General features: G+C 41.3%; 1 protein-coding gene across 1 annotated transcript in view; it reads right to left on the reverse strand.

The window, feature by feature from the left end:
- The window catches only part of LOC117871737 (protein cordon-bleu-like), a 45,320-nt gene extending 30,735 nt beyond the window's left edge, over nucleotides 1–14,585 (reverse strand). Inside the window, exons 1-2 of the mRNA XM_034759503.1 lie at nucleotides 14,144–14,585; nucleotides 1,216–1,525 (exon numbers count right to left, since the gene is read on the reverse strand). Coding sequence (XP_034615394.1) covers nucleotides 1,216–1,525; nucleotides 14,144–14,585 — 752 coding nt within the window. The remainder of the gene's footprint in view (nucleotides 1–1,215; nucleotides 1,526–14,143) is intronic.
- Nucleotides 14,586–20,046: the final 5,461 nt, after the last annotated feature.

The following is a 20,046-nucleotide window of genomic DNA, read 5'->3' on the forward strand; positions in this document are numbered from 1 at the left end:
CTTTTGGGCAGTGTATACAACAGCCTGGACATGCATATTTGATCTAATCAGTTTGGGCCTTGCTGTTTCAAGTGAAGACTGCTTATTCCTCTCATGAGGCCTGTACAAAGCCTATTGAAATCAGTGGGAGTCTTTCCACTGACTTCAATGGGGTTTAGATCAAGCAGTTAGTGCTAATCATACTTATTATGCTAGTCTATGTCATCCTCCATAAAGAAATTATTAGGGGATCTATAGTGGATTATACAGCAAGGAAAAGTCACATGGAAGACAGAGTTAAAAAGACATCCGAAGGAGTCTTGACCCTGTACCTGTTGACATCAATGGGAATAGGATTAGGCCCATGGTCAGATTTAGGGATTAATTATTGACTGCAGGCCAATTTATCCCCTACTTCAAGTTTCCCCCCCAGAAATGTGTGGAAGGAGATAATTAGGCCAATGCTACATGCTCTTTTGAAGGTACAGTAGATTAGATACTAAACAGAGGGAGCACGGGCTTTGAGTCGAACAAGAAGTAACAGGTTTTTTTCCCTCTTGAATCTTGCAGTATCACATAGAGTGGGTGCCCTTCTGTGTGTCGTCTTGGACCAACCTCTTTGCTGATGGCATAGCTCCCCTTGATTTCCGGTTTGCATCTGCAGAGCACTAAGAACTGAGTTTTCTTTCCAGTTCCACCATTGACTCACTATGTGACTTTTGGCAAATAAAAAGAAAAGTCAGTTTCACTTCTGTTCGCAATCAGTTTCTAGGTTCTCATGTATTAGCTGAATGCTGCGATATTTGGGCTGAAGAAACTGCAGGAAAATATTTATTTGTCTAATAAACACTATTTCCTTGGTTGGCAGTGTTGCTGTAGATATGCCGATCTGCAATAAAATTACAGCCCTTCCCCCAAACATTACCGCTGCTGCAGAATTAACGAAACTATGACACAGAATTATTTTAGCCTTCATGAAGAAATCAGCCCTGAAGAGCAGCAGAATTTTGCAAGAAATTACAAATTAAAACAAAAAAGTTACTTCTGCCAGTTGTTACAAGCACATGATCTTAGGGCGTTTTGGCACTAAATATTTTCATTAGGATGAGCCCTTAGGTGTTTATTTGACATTGGGTTATGAAATAGCAACAAAAAGTAGAAGCTGGCTTTGCTAAATGCTTTCCTAGAAGAAAGGCAAATGAGATTTTTTTAGATTATTTTACAAGTGGGACTTACCTCTGGTGAGCATTTCCAGAATCATTGCTATCGCAGGAGGTATTCCTCACAGAGCACAACTCTGCTGTGCAAGTTCCATCCCTTTCAGCAGAGTCCTCCTGACCATTCACTGGCTTGTCTTTCAATTTCATATTGTCATTTTGTGAATCCAAAGATACGACATCAGATGGAGAACTCACAACACCTGAGTCTTCAGTGGTGTCTTCTGATGCAAAACAGCTGCTTACTGATGTTGTCTCTTCTACCTCTGATAGTTCCAAAACCATATCATCCACAACATAAATATTATCATGTGCGAGCAGCTGGCTCTCTGAATGAAATACAGTAAAGATAGTTAGCTAAAAATCACTGCTCATGCTTAGATAACTGAAAGAACATAGGGTGAAATCCTGGATACACTGAAGTTAATGGGAGTTTTGCCACTGACTTCAATGGGTCCTGGTTTTCATCCTTGATCTAAATACTAGTTTGACTGGAAATGAATGGAAATGCCACCAGAAACAGCAGACCAGAAACAGCAGACATTTGATAAAGATGACCTACAAAAGGAAAAAAAAAAAAGGGGGGGGGGACTTTGCCTATCTTTGCTTCCTGAAAGGTGGTTCTCCTCTTGCATATCCCCCTGCACATTTTTTTCCTTACCATTTTTTCCTTTAAAAATGTCAGCAAACTCAAGTCTGTCTCCGTTTACTTTGAAGAACTTCTTGGAGGATTATAGGAGTGAAAGCTTTCTGCTCCTTCAAACAAAGGGGCAGAGCTATGTTAATCTTTAACAAAGAGAACTACATAAGAGCTAAGTATTATTAATTATTATTATTATTATTAAGAACAGAAAACCCCAACATTTCAGTTTTATAAAGAAGCAACAGGGAACACACACAATATTTTTCCTTTTGCAAGTCAAACTTTAACCTTGTAAAAGATGTAAGTGATGAGACTTTTAACAGACACAGTATAATTGTTAACTCAATACTTCAATTAATTTCCTATGCTTTTCCCTCCTTCTTTAAGCGAAATATACAATTTTTGATTCCCCCAAAGATATATACAAATTTGGGCAATTTATTCATGTAAGGGGAACTCCCACTGATGTCAACAGTTTTGATGATGGGTTGGAGGCAGATTCGAACAGATTTCTTTCAACAAAAGGAATTAATATTATATTTATAGATTAGATAAAAATATCTGCTATGACCTGATCCTACAAATATTTATGATTGCGCTGAACTTTAATTATGTTAATACTCCCACTGGTGCCAATGGGTCTACAATGATGGGTAAGAACAAGCACACGCTTAAGTGTTTTCAGGATCAGGGCCAAAGACTTAGAAATAATACATGATCCGCAAATCAGTAAGAGGAATACAGACAAACAACTATTTCATCTGTTTCGTTACATTTTGAGCTGTAGTATATTATTCCTGAGGCTTTTAAAATATCTATTAGTCAACTGAGGACCACTTTGTGTAGAAAAAAAAGATGTATCATAGAAATGGAGCTTTAAGTAAAATATTTATTTTTAAAAGATTTATCTTAGCAATGAAGCTTCAAATAACATTTAAATCAAATCAAACCAAAATTCTCTTTGGCTGAGTTACACAATGCCATTAAATACTGAAATTGATTTCTGACAGCAGAAACAATAAAATCCATAGGGTTACAAATCATGATTAAAGCGATAAGTGCTGTCAAAACATATTTACGACTGAGGCTGCTGCAAAAATTCTACTGCAAGTTTGAGGGGGATGTTACTCAGTTTTGTTAACCTTATTTTCTAGGATGCTAGCTCTTGTTTTTCACATTTAATCAAAGATTTTATTCTATTTAAAAATCCTGTTAAAATATTCTTAAAAAATAAATAAGAGGCAGTACATTGATTATGGTATGGTCATGGTATAGGAAAGTGGTTAGAAGAGCATCAACACATGCACAGATCTGAGAATAACCATAGTACATAATCACCAACACTGAAAAAGGATAACATGACCAGAAAATACACTATAAACAAACACCACCACACTGTTTGTGCTGCTTGGTTTTCAATTACATTGAAAAATACAATTATTAAAGCTATAGTAAGAGAAGAACAGATCACAGTGGAATACATTATAGTGAAGTAAGAAAGCAATTTAAAGAATGAAGCAAACAGAGTGGCCTTTGGTTTAGAAGCAATGCACAATGCAATATACCTTGATGCATGAAGTTCTGTATGTGACAATAAAATGGCTATATCTATTGCCACAAACATGCCATAAATAAGTCTGATCTGCTGCTGCCAGAGCTGTGCGTGCTCAGTTTGCTGCTTTAGCGCAGCTGGCTGGAGTGATCCCATCCCACCCCTGCAATATGTGTCTGCCTGTGGAATTCTCCCCTTCCTCCTCCGTGTCTCCCAGCAACCCCACCTTTCCCCCCACCCAGCAAATGTCTCCTGATGTGACAAATGGGTCTGAGACCTCCACTGGCCAATATCATCCAGCAAGTTGCCCAGTTAAGGGAAATGTCTTGAGATCCCCAAAGCTCCCACCCCATACACTGAAAAACAAAATAAATAACCCTCTCCCAAACCCCTAGGCCCAAGTGAGAATTGAAACCAGTGTGTAAGCCTTTGACTCCTGCAGGCACACGACTCAATGTGAGGACTTCCCCATGGTCATTAAACTGCAGTTCTACTCTGAAAAGTGACAGTGTAAAATGGCACCTCCCTATTCAACAAGGAAGGAGTAAAGGTATGATTGAAGTTGCTTCTAAAAGAAAAAAACCCAGATGCTTGTTCCGTTCTTCCTCTTATCACACCACTCCCAACGAAACAGCAAATATACGGCCACATCCTGACATCCTTACTCAGTGGAAACTGCCACTCAAGTCACAATTATAGACTGAGTAAGGACTTCAAGATTTGGTCCATAGATAGTAATTACTACAGATAAATTAACGTTGCTGAAACACTGCTGCACTCTGGACGGCTGTCTATACTAATAACTGTACAACGGGGCCAAACTCTGCTCTCAGTGACATCCAGCTTCTCCCCGAACTTCATTTGGGTTGTACCAGTGTAACATAGTGTAGAGTTAGACCTGCAGTTGATAAATAAGCATTAACATTTCCTATTGTGTGCCATGTCTTTTCTAAATGGAATTAGACGGTGCCCAGCAATTCACAGCACACTTTCTCACCTACCAGGTTACAGACTCTGGAAAGCCCAAATGTGTCTTCTAACACAGATCTGCCCTGCCTAGCAATAAAATGCCCTGCCTTTGCACAATTAGGTCAGTCACAAGTTACCAACTTTTTTTTGTTTTGGTTTGGTTTTTTGTTTTGTTTTTAAGACTGTTTCCTGTGATCATCTAGAGGCAAAGAGGAGAGTAGCTCATCAGTCAGGAATGTGAGCTCTTGCTTAACACAAAAGGAACCTTGTCACTCTAATCTCAATACCCTGTAAGTAATTAAGATAACACTAAACTCTGAGCTGAGGAGAATCAGATAGTATACCTATAAATGAATATATTTTGATATTGCATGTATATATATATATATACACATTATACACACATACAATATATAAAATACATACAGTGTCTACATATGGGACAGGCATCACTTTCAGTTCTATCCTGCCTGATTTACATTTTCCACAATTTCAAACTGATTATTAAATTTAATATTTTATGAGTGACAGGGATATATCCTGTTCCTAGTTACATTGATGTAAGCCTGGAGTATCTCCACTGCATTCAAATGAGGTCAGATTCAGGCTCCAAGACTTTAAAACAAGCATATCCTAAGAGTATGAGCCTGCACTCACTGAAGCCAGTCACAAAACTCTCTCAGTGGCTTCAGGTTAAGCTGCTTTATTTTCCAAATTACGTCTTCTGTTTTTATGACATTGCTGGTTTACTGCCATATCCAGCAATGATAGAAACAGCAAATCAAAATGCATTTTAAAAGAGGAAATTGTTGCTTTAACCCCTGTCTAGTGAATAATCGGGGCTCTGTAATAGATTTACAAATGAAACGTTCCTTTAATTCTTCTCAGTACTTGCTCTCTGTGCTAACAGGGCAACCATTATTTTCAGATTTCTTTCAACTGCTTGTTTCACTGCCAAATTTTCTCTTTTCACAGGGTGAAATCGTTTTGCTGTACTGCAAATGGTTCATTACAGTATTTTTGTGAGTAATAATAATAAAAAAATTACCATATGTTAAACAACACTGAATTCTTATAATAGCCCAAATATTACAACATACTTATTTTAGTGACAGTGCTCAAAACCTCTAGTAAGAGATTTACACTATTGAAGAACAGTTGCTCTAATTATTAGCAATAGTCATAAAAAGCTGGACATGGGTCACACAAAAAAGCAATATTTGAAAAAATTTCAGTAGTATATTGTCAAGAAAGAAAATGTACCTTTATAAGAGGCAGGGCAGGTGACACATCAAAAATATAGTCTATAATTAATTTTTATAATGATTACAAGAGATTATGAAAATAGGTAATACAAGGATCACGGTAGCAATTTTCATACAAGATAGACATTTTCTAGAAAAATTATTTTGTTTTTAACAATGGACTAAAAACTTAATGCAAATATAATTGGGAAACCAGTAGCTCTCCCTAAGCAGAATTAGCAAAAAAAAAGTATAAGACAAGATGGACCAAATTCTCCCTTGAATTATGCCAGTCCAGGCCCATTTACTTCAGTCAGGTTGCCTAATGTAACTGCCTAATTCAACTGATGGGTATCTCTACACTCTACACTTTGGGTGCGTCCAGGCTACCTGCCGAATCGGCGGGTAGTAATCAATCCATCGGGGTTCAATATATCGCGTCTCATCTAGATGCGATATATCGATCCCCGAATGCGCTCCCGTTGACTCCAGAACTCCACCAGGGCGAGCAGTGGTAGCGGAGTCGACGGGGGAGCCGCAGCCGTCGATCCCGCGCCATGAGGACCCGAGGTAAGTCGAAATAAGATACGTCGACTTCAGTTACGCTATTCCCATAGCTGAAGTTGCATATCTTACATCGACCCCCCGCCCCGCAGTGTAGACCAGCCCTCAGAGTGACAGATGTGATTCCCAGCTTGAGAAGACATACCCACAATAGCTCTGATTGCAGCAGTGTGAACGGCAGAAGGGGCTAGCTGCCCTGAATATGTACCTGTCTAAGATGCTAGGCACATACTGGGGGGTGGGTGGGGGTGGGCAAGCCCCTCCCACCACTCTTGCTGCCAGAGGTGTGCTCTATTTTTAACATGCTAACTCAGTCAGAGATAGTATGGGTATGTCTCCTCAAGCTGGGAATCAAGCCCTCAGCTTGAAGTGTAGATATACGTGTGTGTGTGTGTGTGTGTGTGTGTAATTGAAAGCCTTGCAGAACTCAGTCAGTTTGACAGCTCTTCTCAGTAACCACAATATATATTTATGGTCATTCAAATGGGATCAACAGAAGGAACCCAGATCCAGCTCTGAGGCTTTACCTCTCCTTGTGGTTGCTCTGCAAGGACTGGGGTCCATGGGCCAGGAGCAGGTACAGATGGTTGCTCTTCGCTAGGGTGACCAGACAGCAAGTTTGAAAATTTGGGACAGAAGGTGGGGGGTAATAGGCACCTATATAAGACAAAGCCCCCCAAAATCGGGACTGTCCCTATAAAATCAGGACATCTGGGAACCCTACTCTTCACAGTGCAGTCCCCCTTCCTACTCCAGAGCATCCTAGTGTAGCATAATGCTGGCCTAGTCAGGATTAGTCTGCATGTTGTTCATGGTCATCTCCGCACACTTTGAGAGCTGGGGCTCAGGGACACCAGCCAGAATCAGAGCCCATGGGAGTGCAGCTTCTGCAGCTGCGATTATGATCCGGAGGCCTCCACATGAAAGGCTTTAACCTTTGCAGAGTGTCATATACTTCTGTACCCGAAATGGACTAGTTACAGAGTTTGCTTACATGCACCAGATGTGTTCATCATAAGATCCTTTGATGCTATGCCAGGTATGGCTGAGGTTCATTTAAATAAAGTATTTTACACATTGCAACCTAGTGACTGAACAGTACAATACAGTTTAGCATTCCATTACATCTTCCTCTTTAAGTTCTACAATCCTACCATTTTACAATATGTACACTATCACGCGGTCTTTGAAGTTTAATCCGTTAAGCAGCTCTGAATTGTGCTGGTTTTCTAATTACACCACCCCAACATGTAACAACTTGATCATCTGGCTGTCCATTAGTTGCAACAGCTGGCTGTGGTCATCAGTTTGGAATCCTTGAGTCTTCTTGTTTTGCATCTGCCATCTGAACAGTTTGCTCTGTTGATTGTTCTTTCTGAGGAACAAACTATAGATGTTGACGGTTTCTGTTGAATGCTCAACCACATATGACCTGGGCACTGGATTCTTTTTCTTTACGACAGCTGGAGTTGTTCATCCTTTTTCTCCACCCAATTTGACATGAACACAGTCACCAGGTTCTAGATCTGTCAGTTCTCTGAGTGATGTCTGTTGTAAAAGTGTTCATAAGCTTTTTTAGTCTTTTTGTCCAATTTGGCTACTCTCTTCATGTCTGGCCAGTTTGGAGATAGATTCTTTTCCAAAGCTGGAACAGTAGTTCTGAATTGTCTTCCCATCAGCAGTTGTGCTGGACTATATGCAGTAGCCGCTACTGGTATTGATCTGTAGCTTAGAAGAGCAAGGAATGGATCTTCATGCTATAGGATTTTCTTGGCTGTCTGTACAGCTCTCTCAGCCTCTCCATTTGCTTGCAGGTAATGTGGGCTGCTAGTAATATGATCAAAATAATATTTTCTTCAGAAGAACTTAAATTCTGCTGCAGTGAATTGGGATCCATTGTCTGTCACTGGTTGTTCTGGAATACCAAAATGAGGAAAAGTGCACTTCAGTTTCTCAATAACACTGAAGCATGTTACGTCTTTCAAGTACATTATTTCTCTATATATGGGAAAATAGTTCATGATGACCAGGTAATGAGGCCACTGAATTCGTATAAATCTGCAGGTAGTCACTTCCAACATCTGTCTGGCAGAGGCATCTTTATTAAAGGTTCTTTGTGTCGTGTTGGTCCGTTAGTTCTTCAATGTTCACATGCAGATACTTATTCTTTATGTCCTTGCTGATGCCCAGCCACCACACTGACTGGTTGGGCCATTTACGACATCTAGTTAATCCTTGATATCCTTCATGGATGAGGTTTAAGATTTCTCCTCTCATTTTGTTTGGAATTACAAGGTAATTGCCTTTAATCATGACTCCATTTGACTTGCTTAATTGTCCACATACGGCAAAGTAGTCTCTTGTCACTTTCTTAGCCCTGGTCTACACTACGAGTTTAGGTCGAATTTAGCAGTGTTAGATCGATTTAACCCTGCACCCGTCCACATGATGAAGCCGTTTTTGTCAACTTAAAGGGCTCTTAAAATCCATTTCTGTACTCCTCCCCGACGAGGGGATTAGCGCTGAAATCGACCCCGCTGGGTCGAATTTGGGGTAGTGTGGCGCAATTCAACGGTATTGGCCTCCGGGAACTATCCCAGAGTTCTCCATTGTGACCGCTCTGGACAGCACTCTCAACTCAGATGCACTGGCCAGATAGACAGGAAAAGCCCCGCAAACTTTTGAATTTAATTTCCTGTTTGGCCAGCATAGTGAGCTGATCAGCACAGGTGACCATGGAGTCCCAGAATTGTAAAAGAGCTCCAGCATGGACTGAACGGGAGGTACAGCATCTGATCACTGTATGGGGAGACGAATCCGTGCTATCTGAACTCCGTTCCAAAAGATGAAATGCCAGAATATTTGAAAAAAATCTCCCAGGGCATGAAGGACAGAGGTTATAACAGGGACCCGCAGCAGTCCCGTGTGAAGCCTACCAAAGAAGAGAGGCAAACGGCCACTCCGGATCAGAGCCCCAGACATGCTGCTTCTATGATGAGCTGCATGCCATTCTAGGGGGTGCCCCTACAACTACCCCTGTACTTCCCTCCTCCCCAACCCCTCCGGGGCTACCTTGGCACTTATCCCCCCATTTGTGTGACAAATTAATAGAGAATGAATGAATTTGAAACAACAATGACCTTATTGCCTCTGTAAGTGGAGATCAAAGGGGGGAGAGGAGGGCGGTTGGCTTACAGGGAAGTAGAGTGACCCAAGGGGGCAGGTTTTCATCAAGGACAAACAAACAGAACTTTCACATCGTAGCCTGGCCAGTCATGAAACTGGTTTTCAAAGCTTCTCTGATGTACAGCGTGCCCTGATGTGCTCTTCTAACCGCCCTGGTGTCTGGCTGCGCGTAATCAGCGGCCAGACGATTTGCCTCAACCTCCCACCCCGCCATAAACGTCTCCCCCTTACTCTCACATATAATAACGATTGGAATATTGGTTTCGCTGAGGTCTACCGAGTCAGTAAACTGCTCCAGCGAGCTTTTAAATGTCCAAATTCACATTCTACCACCATTATGCACTTGCTCAGCCTATAGTTGAACTGCTCCTTACTACTGTCGAGGCTTCATGAGCCATGGGAGCAAGGGGTAGGCTGGGGTAGGTGCAACTACACGGTGCTGCCGACTGGGGGAGCACCCTGAAGCAAAAGCCTCCAGCCGGCATGATATTCCAGGCAGGACTGAATCTCCATTAGACAAAACTTAAAGAAGAGAATGACCTGGAGTCATTCACATTTTTGTCCAGGTGCCCCCAACCGACCGAGGCCGGTCAGGAGCACCCATGTCTGCCCAGGCGCCTCCAACCAACCTAACCAAGGTCAGCCAGGAGCACCCACGGGATGACGACGACGGCTAGCAGTCGTATTGCACCATCTGCCGTCCGCAAGGCAAGGCAAGGCAATGCAAGGCAAGGGAAGGGGATGCTGCTGTATAGCACTGCAGTACTGCGTCTGCCAGCAACACCCAGGAGACATACGTTGACAGTGAGCTGAGCGGGCTCCATGCTTCCCGTGGTATGTCGTCTGCACGGGTAACCCAGGAAAAAAGGTTTCAGAGTAGCAGCCGTGTTAGTCTGTATCCGCAAAAAGAACAGGAGTACTTGTGGCACCTTAGAGACTAACAAATTTATTAGAGCATAAGCTTTTGTGGGAAAGCTTATGCTCTAATAAATTTGTTAGTCTCTAAGGTGCCACAAGTACTCCTGTTCTTTTTCCAGGAAAAAAGGCGAGAAACGATTTTTTGCTGTTGCTTTCAAAGAGGGAGGGAGGGAGGGAAGGGGGCCTGACGACATGTACCCAGAACCACCTGTGACAATGTTTTTGCCCCTTCAGGCATTGGGAGCTCAACCCAGAATTCCAATGGGCAGCAGAGACGCAGGAGCTGTGGGATAGCTACCACAGTGCAGTACTCTGAAAGTCGACGCTAGCCTCGGTACTGTGGACGCACACCGCCGACTTAATGTGCTTAGTGGGGACACACACAATTGACTGTATCAAATCGATTTCTAAAAAATAGACTTCTATTAAATCGAACGAATTTCGTAGTGTAGTCATACCCTTTAGATACTTGGGCCAGCCACCCCAATGTAACTTAGAACTTCCTGAAGTTGAGTGTCTGTGAGGTTGCTTTTTGAAGGTGGTGTGGTGTCTTTTCTGACAATGCTCTGCATGCATTCATACCATCCATGAACACCTTTATGTCATCTTAGAGTGTCTGCTTCTATCAGATTTTTCCCAGGAAAATATTTAACAATTGGGTTAAATGGCATTAACTGTAGCAATAAACGTTGGCATCTCAGTGGTGCTTGATCCAGGAGTTTTCCATTGATGAGGGTTACAAACAGTTTATGGTCTGTTATCAGTGAAAAGTTCTCACAGATATCTGTAAAAGTTCTCACAGGCCCGTACTCTTACCAGGCACACCTATTCAATCTGTGCATACTGTTTTTCTGCTACCGTGAGTGTGCAAGAACAAAATGCAACTGGCTTCCACTCAGAGCCATGTTGTTGCAACAACACACCACTTACGCCATAGCTGCTTGCATCCGCAATGACCCTTGTGGATTTGTTCACGTTATAGTACCTGAGAACTGCTGCTGTTGAGATCATTTATTTTATCTTTTTGAAGGCAATTTCTTGATTTGGCCCTCATAGTCAATAAGTGTTGGAATTTAACAGTTCATTCAGTGGTTTTGTCACTGTAGAATTATCTTGTAGGTATTGACCAAGGTAATTTACCATCCTCAGTATATGTCTGTATTCTGGTACATTAGTTGGTGCATTCAATTCTCAAATTGCGTTTATGTTCTCAGGGTTACGTTCCCATCTTTGTTTATTGTTTTTCCCAAAAACTCAATTTGGGGTAAGTGGAAAATGCATTTGTCCTTGATTAGCTTCAGTCCAGAAGGTCTGATTAGGTTTAGGACTTCATTGAGGGTCTTGTTGTTTTCTTCCATCTAAGATCACACATGAAAACTACCACAGTATGCCAACATTTTTATGGCTGACTTAGAACAATGCTTCCTCAGCTCTCATCCCCTAATGCCCCTACTCTACTTGCGCTACACTGATGACATCTTCATCATCTGGATCCCTGGAAAAGAAGCCCTTGAGGAATTCCACCAGGATTTCCATCCCACCATCAACCTCAGCCTGGACCAGTCCACACAAGAGATCCATTTCCTGGACACTACAATGCTAATAAGCGATGGTCACATAAACACCACCCTATACCGGAAACCTACTGACGCTATACTTACCTACATGCCTCCAGCTTCATCCAGATCACATCACACGATCCATTGTCTACAGCCAACCTCTAAGATACAACCGCATTTGCTCCAATCCCTCAGACAAACACCTACAAGATCTCTATCAAGCATTCTTAAAACTACAGTACCCACCTGCTGAAGTGAAGAAACAAATTGACAGAGCAAGAAGAGCACCCAGAAGTCACCTACTACAGGACAGCCCCAACAAAAAAAGTAACAGAATGCCACTAACCATCACATTCAGCCCTCAACTAAAACCTCTCCAGCGCATCATCAAGGATCTGCAACCTATCCTGAAGGATGATCCCTCACTCTCACAGACGTTGGGAGACAGGTCAGTTCTCGCTTACAGACAGCCCCCCCAACCTGAAGCAAATACTTACCAGCAACCACACACCACACAACAAACACACTAATCCAGGAACCTATCCTTGCAACAAAGTCCATTGCCAACTTTGTCCACATATCTATTCAAGGGACACCATCATAGGACCCAATCACATCAGCCACACTACCAGAAGCTCGTTCACCTGGACATCTACCAATGTGATATATGCCATCATGTGCCAGCAATGCCCCTCTGCCATGTACATTGAGCAAACTGGACAGTCTCTATGCAAAAGAATAAATGGACACAAATCAGACGTCAAGAATTATAACATTCAAAAACCAGTCAGAGAACAGTTCTACCTCCCTGGACACTCAATTACAGACCTAAAAGTCACAATTCTTCAACAAAAAAACTTCAAAAACAGACAAACGACAAACTGCAGAACTGGAATTAATTTGCAAACTGGACACCATTAAATTAGGCTTGAACAAAGACTGGGAGTGGATGGGTCATTACACAAACTAAAAACTATTTCCCCATGCTAATTCCCCCCCCTACTGTTACTCACACCTTCTTGTCAACTGTTTGAAATGAGCCATCCTGATTATCACTACCCAAGTTTTTTTTCCTCCTGCTGATAATAGCCCACCTTAATTGATTTGTTTGGTTAGAGCTGGTATGGCAACCCCCATCTTTTCATATTCTGTGTACATATATATATATCTTCCTACTGTATTTTCCACTCCATGCATCTGATGAAGTGGGTTTTTGCCCATGAAAGCTTATGCCCAAATAAATTTGTTAGTCTCTAAGGTGCCACAAGTATTCCTCGTTCTTTTTGCTGATACAGACTAATACGGCTACCACTCTGAAACTCCATTTGTGTTTGTTAACAGTTCTGCTATCTTTCTTTGGAAAATTTCAGGTGTATTGGTAATCCCAAAAAGTAATCTTTGAAAGAGATGTGATAAATTAGGATGTGATAAATTTAGTCAGTTTAGCACTGTTTTTGGCTAAAGGAATTTGGCAGAATCCACTCAAGGCATCCAGTTTGGATAATACAGTAGTGCCTTTCACTCTGGGGAGAAAATATTCTTCTCTCTCAACTGCTTCATTAAGTCTTTTAAGATCCACAAAGATTCATATTTTTCCATTTTTCTTTATAACTGCTACCATGGGGGCACACCATGCTGGTGGCTCAGAGATTTTCTCACTTATGGAAACTGAGTTAAAAAGAATGGAGCAGATTGGCATTTTATGAGGTATTGGCATAGTAATCCTGCACGGTGTATGTACCTGTAAGATTCAGCATTGTCTCTTAAGATTATTTGTTCTGGATTGCCTTTCAAAAATCCAATATTACCAAATATTCACCACTGAGTTCTTCTACCTTTCTCATTAGGCCCACCATGGCTGCCTCACTGAGGCTGAGAAGTCTGTTGGTCTGTGGCCATTTGATCACATACACTCTGAATGCATAGCTTTTTTCTTGGTAAGCTGATTCTGTGGTGAACTGGCCCATGCTGTTCAGAATACCTCCAGGGGCTAGGCAGAGCTATGTCAAGTGACTTCAGCTCTGGGAGGGATTGAAGGTGATTGTAAGTCCCTTCTGAGATGACTGTGACATCAGCTCCTGAGTCATTTTTTAAGTAAATAGTCTTGTCGTGAATATTCAGTTTCACTCTCCAGCCAGGCTCTATCTCATCACAAGAAACAGATCCCAGAAACTATGGCTCTTGAAGGTCTATAGTATGAGTGGAATCCCTGACTGCTTTGGTGCGGCAAAAAGCTGAAAATTGTCCATATTTCATGCATTTATTATACTCTATGCTTCTGGTTGGACATTTATTATCTCTTGGGATATTACTTTTTCCACACATTGTGCATGTAGGCTGGAATTTGTCCCTGTTAGCCTGTAATTTCTTTCTGCTTGCCTCAGGGATTTTATGATAACGACTTTTAACACTCAAGTGTCTCTTTATAGTTTCTAAGCTACTTTCAGGTTTTTCAAGTTTGTCAAGGTTTTGCTGCCTCATCAACTCAGACTCCTTTGCTCTCTGTATAGCTGTGGCTAGGGTTAAATCTCTCTTCAGTTGTAGCTGCTGTGAAAGGTTTTTATCTGTTAATCCAATATCAAGCCTCCGTCTTATATTTTCATATTTTGCATTCCCAAAATCATAGTTTTCAGCCAACATATGCAGAACTCTTATAAAACATTCAGCATTTTCTCCTGGTTCTGGAATTCTTGGATGGAAACATACTCTTTCATAAACCATAATTCTTTGAGGTATACAGTATGCATCAAACATAGTCAGAATCCTTTCATAGTCATCTTTGTGACTGTCTTCAGTAAAGTCAAAGGATTTAAAGATATTGCTCGTCTTGTTTTCCCAAAGCATATGTTAAAGAAGATACCTGTATATCACAGTTTTCTTTGTGGAATTTGTTTGCAGTTTGAAATCTTGCAAAATACTACTTCCAGTCGTCCATTGTGAAGGTTTGTCAAAGGTGAAGTTCTCTGGGGCATTCAAGAGTGGCATGTTGATGAGACCCTCCAACCTTTGTTGCTTTGGTCCTTCCGTCTGCAACCTTTGTTGGTGTTTTCCTTCTGTTTCTGTTATTAGTTTACTCCTGACATCATGTCATGTACTTCTGTGCCAGATATGGACTGGCTACAAAGCTTACTTATCATACCAAATGTGTTCATCATAAAATCCTTTAATGCTCTGCCTGGTATGACTGAGGTTAGTTTAAATAAAGTAGTTTTCACACTGTGCCACCTAGTGGCTGAACAGGATAATACAGTTTAGCCTTCCATTACAGCTCTGTCCCAGGAAACAAGTGGGTTTATAGTGCTGAAGCCTCAGTTGGTTTCATGGGATGAGGAATAGGGGCTATCTTTGCCGCAGATGTGGCACGTGCAGGGAAAGTCCACAGGGCTTAATCCTAGGTTGCAGCTACAGTTCTGGTGTAATGGAATCAGTTACATCATTCCGATTGAATGGTGGTGTGTGTCAGATAGCCACAAATGCAGATACACAGGTAATGGGAGAAAGACGCTCCAACCATAACCCAATTCCCATCCCTCTCTTCATTCTCTTGTGTTTACAGCAGCCCAGGAGCTATAATAGTCCCTGAACAGATCTGGTCACTGCTATTCAGGGAATCTGGAGAGCAGCACGAGATGAAGAAAGTCAGTTGGCTTTGTTCAAAATAGACATAAGCAGTTCCTAACTAATGTGCAGAATAAATTGGCAGAGAAAAATGGCACTTAGGGAAAAAACATCTCACTTCCATGGCACAAGCTACAGTGAAATTCCTCCAAACAGGGCCGGCTCTGCCTTTTTGGCCGCCCCAAGCAAAAAAAAAAAACGGGGCCGCCAGAACGGCAAAGAAAAAAAGCATATGCAGGGGGACCGGCTGGCGGGGGAGGGGAGGGAGCAGGCGGGAGAGAGAGAGAGAAGGGGGCGGCCAGGGCTACAGCAGGGGCGCTGCCGGAGAGGAACAACAACAAAAAAAAAAGCGGCCGTGACGCCCTAGGATTGGGCAGAATGCCGCCTTGAACAATCTGCCGCCCCAAGCACCAGCTTGCTCAGCTGGTGCCTGGAGCCGGCCCTGCCTCCAAATGTATGGTACAAGACTCAGCATTTGCCTACGAAATGATCCTTCCCGACTCCAAACATTACTGGCTGAATATTGGAGGAGCTCACCTTAATAAACAATAATCTGCTTCAGATAGTGTAGCCACTTTCCCCCCTTTCCTACATCTCCTGTCTGCACAAATCCTCAATGGCTTTTGGACACTACACACATTCACATTTCCTATGCAAATAGGCTCTATGAGGACAATCTCTCCATATTGCACAAAAGTGAACCTACCACAAATCCACCATCTCTGTGCCAGGAAAGCATGAAAAGGGACAAGTCTCACCTGGGACATCAGCAGAAAGGCAGACATGGAGTATAAATATATTTGAAAATGTAGAAAAACATCCAAAAATATTTAATAAATTTCAGTTGGTATTCAATAGTTTAACAGTGCAATTAAAACTGTGATGAATTGTGATTAATTTTTTTGAGTTAATTGTGTGAATTAACTGTGATTAATAAACAGTCCTAGTGGAAATTATTATTATATGGCTAAATTTCCACTATAAAATGGTACTCTAAAATTTATTTACCAGGTCTTTGAGCAGTCTTAGAGGAAACAATAAAGTCCCAATTGAAAGTAGTTGTTATTCCTTCCCATTTCTTATATTTATTTTCACCACAAGCCTTCAAACAGAAAAAAGGCAGATTTAAGAGGGAATGGAGAATTAATCTACATGAGCAAAATCACCTCTTTCCCTTGCCTTGATCCCCTCTCACCTCAACTACTGTAGCCTCTTTCTCTGTGATCTCCCATCTTTCCACAGTTCAGCTGATCTAAAGTGCCATTTTTTCCTTTTCACTCACTACCTATACCTATGACCCTGAGTCCCTTTGCTGGTTCCCTGACTTTTATTGTATCAAGATAGAGTTCCTTGACTTCACCCTCAGTGCAGAGTAGCTCTGACTTGAAGGCTCTCTCTGTACTCAGAGATTCCCCCCCCCCCCGCTCTGTGGACAGTAACCGGTAGGGGATGTCCTGGGGCTGAGAAGTACATGGAGTAGCTACTCACACTGGGTTACCCCGCCTGCCTTACCTGGCCCTATGTAGGATGGGGTTTAAGTTATAATAGTCAACAGATTATGAAAAGGAAGGAGACAACACAGATCAGGATAACATGGGAATACAGTCAAGAATATTTAGCAGATTTCTTCAGACTTCCACTTCATAAATCATCCCAAGTACTTCTAGTAATATGCAGTGTTTGATAAAGGGGATTCCGGCAAGTCTCAGTGAGACAGAAGGAAAACTAGATCTAAAAACAGAAACTGCCCTATATAATAAGGGTTGGTTGAGAAATATGCTGCTAGCCACATTTTGCTGGCAACTGTTAGTCTTGAGTGGTAGTTTTTGGCAAACTGCATCCTTTACAGAGGTGGTCTGCTGCAATCCAAGCATGCTTCAGGATCTGAACAAATCGACTGTGAAGGTGATTTTCAGTAGCCACCTTGGAGAACAAAGACTTAAGCATATATAAAATTGCATGAAAAACACATGCAGTATCGTGGTTAAAAGTAAAAACGATTAATGCACCTCTGCTACAAACCGACATTTTATTAGGTGATTTTAAAAACCACAGAAAAGAGCCCATTTTCTAAACCTTTTTCTTTTAAACTTCACCATGAGTTCCCCTGTGCATTCTGGTTTATTCAATTCATCCTTTTTCTTACTAATGTTTTCCATTGCTAAGAAGTCCATAAAATCCCTATGACAGATTCATATTTCTAGGATAATCCAGAGAAAGAACATAGAACACATTTGTGCTGTACTTATGCCTTCCTTCCCAATGGACTAGCTGCCAGCAAAGTCAGCAAGAGGAGACAAATATTTTGTACAGTTTAAAAAAAACTGGGGCAAATTCTCTTCCCATGGGCCTGATTCTCCTCACTATTACAATGGTGTAACTCCATTCACTTAAAGACACAGTTATTACTGATTTGCACTGATCTAACTGTAAGAAACAGACTCACTTATGCTTAACTCTTATTGAAGTCAGTGGGAATTGCACTCAACTGTCTGAGGACAGGTTTTGGACATCAGTTTTGTATTTATGTGGTCAAATCCTGTTCGCCTTACCCATATAAATAGTAACCTTGCAGCAAATGGGACTACTGCATGAATAAGGCAACTAGTATTTAGCCCCATGTCAGCAATGTGAATTATTTTATGGGTAATTATAATCACAGGAAGTCCAGAAGTTGCCATCAGCCCATGGTAAGCCATCACTAATATTTTTCACCTATGCTAATGGTTGAAAGTAAAACCCAGACTGGAGCTGTGCCTAATGGGAAGGAATTTTATCATTCTGTCCATTTTTGTGTGTCAAACTTTCTATTTATCTCATACAGACATAGCCCATTATAAATTGTGATATCATTCTCTAGCTCCACAGTCAGCTCATTCATTGTTTCCCCTTACTTCTTTATTTCTATACACATATAGAAGAGTATCTGTAACCATCCAAAGTCAACAGTTAGAACATCCAGAAAATTAAACTTTCACATAGAACTCCCATGTCTAATTAGTTAGGTGACCCAAAATAACTTCACTTTATTGGCCAGAAACACGTACCTCAGCTAAAACCACCAATAACAAATACGCTCTAAGAAGATTTTCAACAGCTAGCTTCCAAATATAGCTCTATTTTATGCATTCTTTCAGACACCTACATCGCCTAAAGACTCTGAGCTCTACTCTGGTCTCTTTTGATTTATGTGAACTAACCTTTTCGATAGAACAAGGCTTCTTGTTTTCCTGTTCAAAGAACAATGCACCACCAACTTTCAGGTGTAGTTTGGCTAGTGGTTTATTTTCAGCTATTATATTTATAAGGATATTTTAAATATGGGGAAGGCAATTCTTTTTGTTGAGCATGTGTGTGATCCTGGTAGATCTTAATGGACAGTATACACTGTAAGGGTCTGATCTTGCAGTACTCCTATACTTAGACGTTGGCTCTTTGGGGCAAGGTCTGTCTTTGTGTTGTGTTTGTACAGCACCTAGCACAGTGGAGTCTGGTCCATGACTGGGGCTCTTAGGTTCTATTGTAAGTCAAATAAATAATAATCACATATGTGATACGCAGTGTGGCACCCGATTTAGCGTTCATGAATGCTTTGCTGGATCAAGGCTATATCTGGAGTTTGAGGTTTTCGTGTACATGTTTCCCCATAAAAGACAGGATGGCTCAAGGAAATCGTTTAGTGACATGAAGCCTTGGAATTGAGCTAGTGGTCTTAGACCAGGTTAGGGATGGCTGAGAAAAATCATTTTCCCTATCCCACCCCATGGGGAATTTCAAAAAGATTTTGGTGAAAAATGTTTGACAAAGGGGGGCAAGAACAGAGGAAACAGAAGAGGGAGAGAAAGGGGGAAAATATCAAAACCCCAACCCATTTGGTCGTGTGTTTTTTTAAACAAAAAGATTTCATTTTCAGTGTTTTTCCCTCATCCCTTTCTCTCCCAACACCCCCATTTCTCCCTTTCCCCTTCTCTTTTCAAATGCCATTTTTTGGTTCTGTTTTACTTACAAATCATTTTTTTCCTGATGAAAAGCTATTTTCTTTCCATTTGGTTGGAAAATTCTCTACGAGCTCTAGGGAGAACATAGAGATCCACTGGTCCTGATAAAACTCATCTTCATGACTGGAAATCTTGCTTACAGTTTCAGCAAAGAGGCCATGCACTGAAAAAGAGTGACCTCTTCAGAAGAAGATTTAGTCATGCTGGTGGGATGGTGATTAGTTATCAGTGTCTGTGCTGTACTTAGAGTGAGGGCTTTAGTGTCCAGTGCAATCAATATGGTAACTTTTCTACAGGTACTAAATTCACTCAGAAGGAAAACACATCATAGGCACGTGTACTGTATGCATGCTATCTTATTGTATGTATGCTATTGACATCATATTGTCAAAGCTGTGTATTACAAACAGATTTTTATTTCATGCACAATCAAAGTGAAGAGAAGTTACTTTCTTTCTTTTTCTGGAGAGTATTTTGAGAGTGTGACAAAGTGAATGTGATTGGTGATTTCATTTGAGGAATATCTGAATCACATTTTTTAGCTTTGGTGTACATAGCACAGGAAAGTTGCCAGGTACAGAAGAAGCTGGGCATGTCCA

The sequence above is a fragment of the Trachemys scripta genome, chromosome 2 (genome assembly GCF_013100865.1).
Source record: "Trachemys scripta elegans isolate TJP31775 chromosome 2, CAS_Tse_1.0, whole genome shotgun sequence".
Lineage (NCBI taxonomy): Eukaryota > Metazoa > Chordata > Testudines > Emydidae > Trachemys > Trachemys scripta.